Here is a 12,622-nt window from a genome sequence, read left to right as displayed (position 1 = left end):
ATATTTTGGATCATTATAATTGCTACAGATAAACCTGAGATTAATTATAAATTTTTTATTCAAACATTTAGATCATTAGATAAGCAAAATAGTATATATAAATCAAACTTTATTTTCCTGACATTAATAATTTTTGCATTTACTAAGATAATTGCAATGTTTTATAATGATAATTTTTCTTTGAGATGAATTATCATTTTAAAGTGAGGAATAATATTTGATTAATAAAATAAATCTGGCTGTCAGCTATTTGTACCCAAGTTGAATGGACTAAAAGCAAGTTAGCAAGTTCTTGTATAAAACTGGATCTCTTATTTGACATTGTCAGGTTTATTGCCAAGATGTAACACCAAAATATTATAAATTGCATATTAATTATACAAAAAACTCTCATTTGCTAACTGGTTTTCTTAGCTGCTCATCTTGAATATAAATAGATGATGTAAAAGATACTTTTACATCATCATATACCCCATCTTTAGATAAATTATAATAAGAAACCTGAGTTATTTATTTACTCATTTCTCAATATAGGATATAACTAAGTGCAATCAATATGATTCCAGAATAAGTAAGAAATTTTTGTTATATTTGCAATAATTAATTCATAAGTTATTATTTAATGAATTAAATGAATTTTATAACAAATATAAAAATATATAAATTTATTAATTTTATAATTTGCAAAAAATATAATTTTATATATTTGGCATTTTTACAAATTATAAAGTTCTATAAAATTATTTTTTTAATCTATTTATGAACTGATTTGATTTTGATGAGAAATTTGAAGTTTTGATATATTAAATATGTATATATGTGTACATTTGTGAACACTGGCATAAACCTATCAACTTGGCCACCTGGGAAAGCAACCTGCCAGGAATTTTTCATGGATGGTCAGTTGGGAATGTTAGGCTTTGTCCCACACCATATGGATTCCTCTACTGCAGCCTTTGCTAAACTCATAATGGATATGAAAAAGAAGGTCCTCTTATCCTCTTACTGCACACAGGGCAAGGCAGGGCAGAGAGAGAGAGAGAGAGAGAGACAGAGAGAGAGAATAACAGTTTGAGATTGCATTATCTTTCTAATTATGTTGTGTAACTTCATTCCACGAAAAACCTTTTTTTACGAGTGTTATGTCACTATTAGATTCCACAAGTACTTTCGACCTCCACCGAGGTCTGCTTCAGGTGGTGACTGGCCGTGTTTCGACCCAACCGTCGTGACAATGTTGCCAACGATGTAAATAAATAAATGTGAGCGTTGGGTTTCACCCCTCCGACCGCCACTGTTCGAATTCCTCGAACAAGTACTTCCACGCCTGTGCAAGCATTTACCCATCCTTGTAGTTGATGCAGTTGCCCCCCCCGATAACTTTATGAATCTCCCAGGCCTCCAGGTGGCGGATGTGATCCGCATGGAATGCTTGTCTGATAAGTCTGGTGTTGCGGAAGTCTGCCCTTATTTCAGGATCGGTGACGTAGGTTGATAAGGCGGTGGTGTATCTTTTATGATTAATATCAGCTTGGTGTTCACGTATTCATTTCTGTGTTGACCGGATGGTGGAGCCAATATAAACTAAGTCCCTATTGAATCTGTCGTCCCTGATGGGAATGGAGTAAACACATGGGGCTCTGGTGAGATCCATCGCGTCCTTGGTGTCCTCACCAGGTGTTTACTCCATTCCCATCAGGGACGACAGATTCAATAGGGACTTAGTTTATATTGGCTCCACCATCCGGTCAACACAGAAATGAATACGTGAACACCAAGCTGATATTAATCATAAAAGACACACCACCGCCTTATCGACCTACGTCACCGATCCTGAAATAAGGGCGGACTTACGCAACACCAGACTTATNATTAAAATCTGCTACAACTCCAAATCTGTTAAACACACACAAAAATAACTTCAACAGAACAACCTTTTATTAAACTATATTACACTTGATGATCTATGGAATGCTATTTGATTTATAAAGCAAATTGACAAAATCAGAATATTGACAAAAGCAATTCACATTGAACAAAAAAGAAAAAAAAAACTGAATCTGAATGTTAAATGAATGTACAGTACAATGTGCAGTTCACTATGTTTTTTTATGAACACACAACAAATTCCAGTAGAATTAGCTCAACATCTATATATATATAATGTATACACTGTTCTAGTATAAACTCCATTTGCTTTTCAAATTCGTAAAAATACCAAAGCTTCTGAAAAAGTTTTTACTGCTCCAGAACTTTTGCTCTTTATAAAGTTACAAGCTCTATATATTTTATTGTCTATTAATTATTATTATTCATAAAATAATTCTTTTTTAAAAAAATTATTAATAAACGTTTCTAATCCAAAATCTATTGGCTTCGGCACCAATCCTAATAAAAGTGCTAGTTTCATGGCTACATTCCCTGATTTGGAACTAACTTTTTCTTCATCTGGCATCATCTGAAATTACATATTTCATAAACCAAAACATTTGACTTTCCATAATGCTAAGTATAATTATATCTAAAAAATAATCATCTATGACATTTACTAAAAAGACAAATGCAACAAAAATAAAAATTGAAATTATTGCACTCTCTTAATACATAAGCTTCAATTGAAAGTAAAAGTATCTAATATTAAAATACAAACCTTATCGCAGACGTGTTTATAAACTAAGCCATCTGGACCAATAAAGAAAACTGAAAAGCCATCAACCCACCTGTAGGACAGATATAATATACACATATTCAATTTTATTAAATTAAAATATTATTATTTCAAAATTCTTATTAAACTTTAAAGACTATAATAAGTTTGGAATTTGTCATGCAATAGTTTTCTTTGATTTGAGTAATGAAGTATGACTATGCTATTTTAACAATAGTAAACAAGTATTGCTTAATATAGCATTTTCAAAATAGAATTTCAAATTTTCTTTGAACAATGACTTAATAATAAATTTGACATATTTTAAAAAATTATTTATAAACAATAACTGATTATGTTAAAATCCACACACACAACACACAAGTAGTCATATTTTTGTTTTTAGAGGAAATTAATTTTTTATCTGCTGCAAATCTTTAACAATTTGAGTATTAATCAGAAGCTGTAACAGACACCAAGCTTGAAAAATAATTATTATTGTAAAATATTGCATTACTATATAAATTAGATTAATTTTATATAAATATATATATTTAATTTATATAGAAAAAATACAACAACTATTGCTTCTATATCAATTTCTCCTTTTACAAAATAATCAGAAATATGAAAACACTGGTAGTGCTATCACCTTTTATTTCTAATTCTGATAAGAAATTTTTCACATGTTCCTACCAGTTTTCATAAACTAACAATATAACTTTTTTAAATGGCAGAAGCTTGTTTACATGGTTATCTCAATTGTGACATCCTACACTTTAAACAAAGATTTCTATCATTTGTTCCTAGTTCCTGATTTTTTTTTTGATATAAAACAATGAATCTCATTCAATACTAAACTGTACTGTTTAATAAATCTTGTGCTGTAAATTGTCAAGCCCATTGACAATATTCAATGTAATGTAAAAAATTATAATTACATGGTTCAATTAATTCATTATTTTTTTTGATGAATCAGTACTTACAAATAAAAACTTAGCAATTTAAAGAAATAATTATAGTTAAATAGTATGCAGTTAAAATTTATGTCTGAAAAAATGAAAAATAAAATTAATGTATTTCATGTACAATACATTAATGCAGAAATTTATTAAATGAAAAAACTATTAAACAAAGATAATACAGTATTACATGAACATGTTAATCATTTTTAATACTACCGTATAGAATCAGAACAAAATTTAATAATGATGCTCAAGAATGAAAATAATACAGATAAGATTATAAAAATAAATTTTATAGAATTCAAATATTTATAACATATACTTTTAAAACAAAACTTACTCCGTTTCTTTTTCCATCATTTTCTTCCATTCCCATAATACAAATTTCCAGAACATAAACAATACTCTTAAGCCAGAGACACCCGTGATTCTCCATCGAACTCTCACAGTTCCATCTTCGGGATGTTGAGTTATTTTTAGTATTTCTAATTTTACATGGGAGTAGCGTAGATGGCCCAAAATCCTGACTAATGCCATCTGCTGTACATATCCAGCGATACCACTTTGAGATAAAAAGGTGTTAAATTTTTATTATTATTCTGTAAATAAATCAAACTTAGAAGAAAAATATATATATAAATCAAAATTACTGGTTAAAATTTAAAAGAAATACTTTTGATTAATGTTAAGAAAGTAAATTTTTGATACTTACTGCGTAGTTACCCCTCTAATGTTATTTTCGAATATTATATTTTGATTATAAATACTGTAATCCATAACTTCAGTAAAGAGTTTAGGTAGCTGTAATTTAAAGGATAATTTTAAATTAATATCTGATGTAATGTTTTTAGCATATTTTTCAAATACCAAAGTTCTGTTAAAATTTTATATCTGTTTATGTATATAGCAAAAGTATGATATATAATTATCTAAAATTATTGATGTATAATACAACTAATTGATGAAAACTATGTAATTAAACAAAAATCTAACATCAATATGAATATCATTCTGATTCTGATATTAGGCTTTTTTCTATTTAATAACAAAATTATACAGCAGAAATTTAATCATAATAAAATTTAAAATTAAGGTGTGTATTGTTCAGAATTACTAGGATTATATTTTTATTTTATTAGATTACCTTGCCTTTGGTTTAATCCTTGTAATTTTTGTAATCATCCTTATCAAGTTAATATTTAAAATTAAATATTCATTAGATTATCATTATCTATAATTTCTTTTTGTATCAAAATTCATAGTCTCATTCAAAATTTTTTATATTTTTTTTTAATGGATGCTATTCAACACAACAGTTGTATCTTACAACTCACAATACACTACAATCCATTTATTGAGCTGCCAAAATAAGTGAAAATAAAAACAGGAGACAAGAACATGACTAATCAGTAAAGCTAGGACATATTGTCACTAAAATTCATAAATAGTTATAAAAATGATATAACTTATATAATTTTTACAATTATTTATGACTTTTAATACCTAGATATCCTAAGCTCTACAAATCAGCAATTTATTAGCAGTAAATGATGTTTCATATAAGAACTAATAATGGTAAAGAATGAAGATTGACAAATGTAATTACAGTATTGTGCATACCTATTTTTTACATAATCAACTACTTGATTCAGTGAACACATTACAAATCTTTCTATAACAACAACTTTGCAATTTAAAATGTACAAATTGAACAAAAAACATTCCATTTTAATAATAATATAGTATTTCCACTTAACATATTCTTAACATTAAATTTAATAATATATGAAAAATTGACAGTTTCTCTAGTTTAATACTTAAATCATTATAATATGAATAAATTGCAAGTTTATTATCTATTATGAATATTTGGAACCATCAATGACGCAGTATAACTTGTAAATATTCTTGTTTAACTGTAATAGAAGAAATTGATAATGATAATTAATTAGTACAAAAGATACAGTAGACAGTCTAGGGACTTAAAAATGTCTAGTGTTGGGTGTCAGGTAATAGGAAATGACTGCATATTATGTGCTTATTAAATGAAAAGCATTAAATACATTTTTCGTCATTAAAAAAAATTGATGATAATAGTTTTAATGAAAAAAAAGTTTTTTTAGTCTTACATTTAAACAAAATCTATAATTAATTTTTAAATTGTACAATGCAACTTCAATTAAAATTTTGGGATGTGAGGCTATATCAAGAAAAAAAAAATCTGGTTTTTTTTATTTCATTTCTGATGATCCATACAACAATTAAAAGCCTGCAGTTACTGTGACATGAGCTCTCATGTCATTCATGCACACTGATTTCAGTGCCATTTAATCTCTAGTTCACTGATGTTGAATTTTTAAAACACTGTGCTGTTGCTGCTTTGCCAATGATTAATGGCTTCTAAAATTTGCCAAAAATGTTTTCATAAAACACATAGTTCTTTTGAATGTTTTCCACCTACACATATCCAACCATTATTCTTGAAACACTTGAAACCGAGATTTTTATAGGAAGAGCTTTCTTTTTAATTTCTTATTTGTATTCACATTCAAAGTTGCAGACAAAGCATCTTGAATTTTTTTAGAATTTCAGCAATTTGAGTTTTTCCCATGTTGAACTGGTGAGCAAATGTCCAACACAGCTTATTTTTTGAAAACTTCAGAATCATCTTTTCTTCAATTTTCAAGTACTTCCTCTTAGACATTACTAAACACATGGAAACTGCAAGAAAGGATATTGCACAAAAAATAAAACAAATGCACATTAGGCAAAAATGATGATTGAACCAATGAAAAAGAAACTAGAAATGCTGTCATATGTACATTAGCATGTATACTACATTAGCAGTACATCAGTTTTTATTTTTATTTTTTTATAGAATACATACTATACAAGCATTACATGGCAGCATTTCCAACTTCTTTGTCGTTGGTTCAATTGTCAACCAATCCAAAATCACTAAGATTTTTTCATTTAACGTCAAAATTATTGAAATTTTATTATGAAAACATTTTTAAAGCAGTTTTTGTACATTAAATCACATTTCTAGGTATTCATGTCCACAATTGAGTGTGTGCGCTTTTGGGAGAGAAAAACTGCATTAGAATCAATGGGTGTGAATCTGTTGTGTTAATAGTTAGTTTGTATAATGATAAATTTAATTCTGAATGACATAAGTCAATTCAGAAGTGTTTTTATAACAAATATTAATGAATTTGTTCAATATAAAAAAAAAATTTCAAAGTCACTATACCTGCTACCTATTTATATGATTTTAATAAAGTAGCATTATTAATAATTAATAGTTACATTAATATCTTCAAACACATGAAATAAATATCACATATGGGTAAATAACACACTAAAGGTTGCTATCATCTGATGTAAGCAATAAAACTATTTCATGCACACAGCAATAATAAGGTTAAATATATTCAACCTTTTTTTATATTTATTTTATGTATGATATATAAATTATGAAAGAATTCAAAGGATTGCTATTTTCTTCACATAACCAGTAGTCAGGTAATAAATTAACTAATATTGATTTATCTACACAGTTAAATATGTATTTTTATTTTTCAAACTGTTCAAAATAATAATTATTATTGTTATTTATAATCAAATCCAACCAGAGATTACATTACAATTAATCAAAATATTATAAACTAGTGATAAATAAAATGATAAAGAAGAATGCAACTAAACTTTAGTATGACTAAGCCAATAACATTTTAATTTTTTGTGGGCTTCAAATTTATTTGGATAGACTTTGAATTTAAATATTAGAATTCTTATTTTATATGTTACATATTTATAAACAAAATATTGTTTATCTCCATGCAGTTATATATAATTTATATTTATGTTAATATAATTCCGATGAAATAATTATTACATTTACATAAAAACACAGTTTAAAGCAGGATCAAAACATATTTTGGATCATTATAATTGCTACAGATAAACCTGAGATTAATTATAAATTTTTTATTCAAACATTTAGATCATTAGATAAGCAAAATAGTATATATAAATCAAACTTTATTTTCCTGACATTAATAATTTTTGCATTTACTAAGATAATTGCAATGTTTTATAATGATAATTTTTCTTTGAGATGAATTATCATTTTAAAGTGAGGAATAATATTTGATTAATAAAATAAATCTGGCTGTCAGCTATTTGTACCCAAGTTGAATGGACTAAAAGCAAGTTAGCAAGTTCTTGTATAAAACTGGATCTCTTATTTGACATTGTCAGGTTTATTGCCAAGATGTAACACCAAAATATTATAAATTGCATATTAATTATACAAAAAACTCTCATTTGCTAACTGGTTTTCTTAGCTGCTCATCTTGAATATAAATAGATGATGTAAAAGATACTTTTACATCATCATATACCCCATCTTTAGATAAATTATAATAAGAAACCTGAGTTATTTATTTACTCATTTCTCAATATAGGATATAACTAAGTGCAATCAATATGATTCCAGAATAAGTAAGAAATTTTTGTTATATTTGCAATAATTAATTCATAAGTTATTATTTAATGAATTAAATGAATTTTATAACAAATATAAAAATATATAAATTTATTAATTTTATAATTTGCAAAAAATATAATTTTATATATTTGGCATTTTTACAAATTATAAAGTTCTATAAAATTATTTTTTTAATCTATTTATGAACTGATTTGATTTTGATGAGAAATTTGAAGTTTTGATATATTAAATATGTATATATGTGTACATTTGTGAACACTGGCATAAACCTATCAACTTGGCCACCTGGGAAAGCAACCTGCCAGGAATTTTTCATGGATGGTCAGTTGGGAATGTTAGGCTTTGTCCCACACCATATGGATTCCTCTACTGCAGCCTTTGCTAAACTCATAATGGATATGAAAAAGAAGGTCCTCTTATCCTCTTACTGCACACAGGGCAAGGCAGGGCAGAGAGAGAGAGAGAGAGAGAGAGAGAGAGAATAACAGTTTGAGATTGCATTATCTTTCTAATTATGTTGTGTAACTTCATTCCACGAAAAACCTTTTTTTACGAGTGTTATGTCACTATTAGATTCCACAAGTACTTTCGACCTCCACCGAGGTCTGCTTCAGGTGGTGACTGGCCGTGTTTCGACCCAACCGTCGTGACAATGTTGCCAACGATGTAAATAAATAAATGTGAGCGTCGGGTTTCACCCCTCCGACCAACACTGTTCGAATTCCTCAAACAAGTACGTCCACGCCTGTGCAAGCATTTCCCCATCCTTGTAGTTAATGCAGTTGCCCCCCTGATAGCTTTATGAATCTCCCAGGCCTCCAGGTGGCGGATGTGATCCGCACGGAATGCTTGTCTGATAAGTCTGGTGTTGCGTAAGTCCGCCCTTATTTCAGGATCGGTGACGTAGGTCGATAAGGCGGTGGTGTGTCTTTTATGATTAATATCAGCTTGGTGTTCACGTATTCATTTCTGTGTTGACCGGATGGTGGAGCCAATATAAACTAAGTCCCTATTGAATCTGTCGTCCCTGATGGGAATGGAGTAAACACCTGGTGAGGACACCAAGGACGCGATGGATCTCACCAGAGCCCCATGTGTTTACTCCATTCCCATCAGGGACGACAGATTCAATAGGGACTTAGTTTATATTGGCTCCACCATCCGGTCAACACAGAAATGAATACGTGAACACCAAGCTGATATTAATCATAAAAGACACACCACCGCCTTATCGACCTACGTCACCGATCCTGAAATAAGGGCGGACTTACGCAACACCAGACTTATCAGACAAGCATTCCGTGCAGATCACATCCGCCACCTGGAGGCCTGGGAGATTCATAAAGCTATCAAGGGGGCAACAGCATCAACTACAAGGATGGGGAAATGCTTGCACAGGCGTGGACGTACTTGTTTGAGGAATTCGAACAGTGTTGGTCGGAGGGGTGAAACCCGACGCGCACATTTATTTATTTACATCGTTGGCAACATCGTCACGACGGTTGGGTCGAAACACGGCCAGTCACCACCTGAAGCAGACCTCGGTGGAGGTCGAAAGTACTTGTGGAATCTAATAGTGACATAACACTTGTAAAAAAAGGTTTTTCGTGGATTGTTATTATTCAATGCAGTGTTAAGTGGTTGGAAGTCGTTTATCTTAGTAACTTCATTCATTGTGCGTTAATATGATTCACAGTGAAATTGAGAATGATCATAATAACGCATTGTTATTCTGTATCAACGAATTAAATTATTTTTCTAAATAATTTAAAATCTTTTAAAAGCTTGACTTTAAAATTTTCATAAATTTATATAGAATTAACTTTTCAATCATTCTATGTTAGCTTCAGATATTCTCTTCAAATTAAAATAGGCATCACATGGTCTGCTCATGATTACTTACGATTGTTGTTTTGGTATGCGAATGTAAGATGTTATCAATATAAAAAGCATCATCATCTCAGACAAGCAAAAAGTATCTTAGAATCAAGGAAAGTGTCTTTATATTTGTTATAAAATATACAGTATCTTATGAAATAATAAAAATGCAATAAATTTATATAATTATAATTAAATTTCAAAATAATTACAGAATAATATAATTTTATAAGTACTGTATAATATTTTACTTCAATTTAAATTTAATTTAGAAATAAATAAATACATATAATATGTATGTAGTATGTATGTATTTATTTATTGGGTTTTATTGTTAATATGGGGGAGGAGATCCATTGTTGAAGACACTTCCTATTATAAATAAGATAAATTTTATAAACTGCGTAAAATGAAAAATTAGTAAACATGAAATTTTTTTGATTTGGAATCAATGACCTTGAAAATAATTTGCTTAACATTCTATTGTAAGTTTTTCCATACTATTGAATTTTATTGCACTATTTCTTTCACTGTTATTTGATGCTGAGTCAATAAAGCGGAAAGCATGCAGAGTTAGAAACAAAATATGTTTGCATAAATATAAATATGGTGTAACTATATATTCTGTTTAAAATTTATATTCACTAGAAAGTTATATATCATCAAAAATAACAATGATAATTAAACTAATTAAACAGTATACATGTATATTAAAAATACAAACAAAAGACAGACTATAAGGAAAATAACTTTTGAATGGTTCACAAGAAAAAAATATTTCCTATTTCTCGCTTTCAAAATTTAATTTTGCATGTATAAACGAAAGAGGGTAAAAAAAGACCTTTAACTAATTTTCATAAAACATTTCATCTAAGCTTAAAAAAAACGTTTTCAAATTGAAAGGAGCTTTTATAATTAAGACTGAAACATTAAAACTTAAGCTGTTAATAATGCTGTTATGCTTTAAATGGTTACTTATTTAAAAAGCTGAGAGGAGCCTAAAATGTGAAACAAAATGTAAATATGCAATCTCAAAATAGAATTTAAAAAAAATAATCACATTAATTCAAATAAACAGAAAATTACACAAAAGAATATCTAAAAAATATACAAATTGCAGATTTGTCAAAAATTGTTAAATATCTGAAAGAATGTTTCAACCTATGATGCATAGACTAATGCTTTGTTCCATAATACACCAAACATAATATAAGAGTTCATTTACATACACAAACTGGTTCTTTGAGGGGAGAGTAAATAAATATTCTATATTCAAATTAAAAATGAAGAGAACACTTTTTAAAAGGCAGAGATCTGTATTACTTACAATGTTAGTTATTTTGGGAAGATGTGTTTGTCAAATAGAATTATCAAATTAATGCTTGGACATATGTAAAAAAAATATTAATATATATATCTATCTTTTCTGAAAACTATTAAGAAAAGTTAAATAAAAGTAAATCAACATAATTTATTTGCAACTGTTATCTCGTAAGTTAAAAGTAACAACCATCAGCATTGAGACATTTGTCTGCTGGGTAAATAGTCTTGTGATGCCATGCTCAAATCAAAGGAATGCTTGGCATTCCTTTGATTTATGCTTCAAGAAGTCTGACTACTTCCTGCACTTTTGCATTCAAGAGAAAATTGCAACCCTTAGGAGCATCTTCAATTCACTGTACATAAAGTCATACAGTGAAAGATCCAGACTGTAGGATAGGTGCTGCATAATTTCCTGTTTGAAGTTCTTAAGTTTGTTACAAGCAGGACTGCGGACTCAGTAAAAAACCACCCGACTCCAACTCCTGATAATTTTAGTAGGCCAACTCCAACTCCAGCAAAATTAAATACCAAGTCATTTTATGGGGGGACAGAGGCATTCATAGGGATATCCTACTCTGAACTCTGAAAGGAGCATGGAGAGTGTATCCAAATACTTTTATAGTTAGTATTTTTAATATTTAACTTACATTAATATTTATTTGTATAAAAAAATTAATTTTTAACAAATATTTAATAAGAAGAGAAAGGTGCGACAAAATTCTACATCTACGTATATTCGACAGCATTTGCACTTCAATTTCACCCTTCAAGAAGAGTTAGTCCAACTAAAAAGTGTACAATCTAGCTAGCTACTTCAGCCCCTTGTTCAGAAAAGAAAAATATGTACTCTGATCAATTAATCTGGCTCATTCAGAAAAATAGAATACTTATTTCGAGCAGGGATAAGAAATGAATGATTCAAAAATATTCAAATTCAATTGGGTCAAAATAATTTAACTACTAAACACAAATATTACAAAGAATACAACATATTTAATAAATTAAATTGATGCATTTTGTATTTAAAATAAATGAATTATAACAAAAGATAAAAAGATTTTAAAAAATTAAAAAAATATATTTGTAGAAAAGGGCTGGCAGAATTACAATTTAATAAAAAGTAAGACATCTGGATACGAGTCCAATTTTTCTTGCCATGTCTAATCACCAGGAACAACTATTTCCATTGCAGAGACAACCTTTCTTTAGAGGCTATGCCTCTGCACAAATATGTAAAACAGTTTAAAATGTCCACAGGTGACAATCCCAACACAATTAAAAATATAATATTTGTTT

The 12,622-nt window shown here is 28.7% G+C and overlaps 1 protein-coding gene across 1 annotated transcript in view; it reads right to left on the bottom strand.

Moving 5' to 3' along the window:
- Positions 1–1,927: 1,927 nt before the first annotated feature.
- LOC111619123 overlaps positions 1,928–12,622 on the bottom strand; it is a 22,939-nt gene continuing 12,244 nt past the window's right edge. The window contains exons 3-6 of the mRNA XM_023360787.1: positions 4,325–4,413; positions 3,953–4,174; positions 2,651–2,720; positions 1,928–2,458 (exon numbers count right to left, since the gene is read on the bottom strand). Of these exons, the coding sequence (XP_023216555.1) occupies positions 2,309–2,458; positions 2,651–2,720; positions 3,953–4,174; positions 4,325–4,413 (531 nt within the window). The 3' untranslated portion in view covers positions 1,928–2,308. The remainder of the gene's footprint in view (positions 2,459–2,650; positions 2,721–3,952; positions 4,175–4,324; positions 4,414–12,622) is intronic.

The sequence above is a fragment of the Centruroides sculpturatus genome, unplaced genomic scaffold (genome assembly GCF_000671375.1).
Source record: "Centruroides sculpturatus isolate CEXI.00-Female unplaced genomic scaffold, Cexi_2.0 scaffold87, whole genome shotgun sequence".
Taxonomy (NCBI): Eukaryota; Metazoa; Arthropoda; class Arachnida; order Scorpiones; family Buthidae; genus Centruroides; species Centruroides sculpturatus.
Note: the sequence above shows the minus strand (reverse complement) of the source record. Positions and strands in the feature narration are given on the sequence as shown.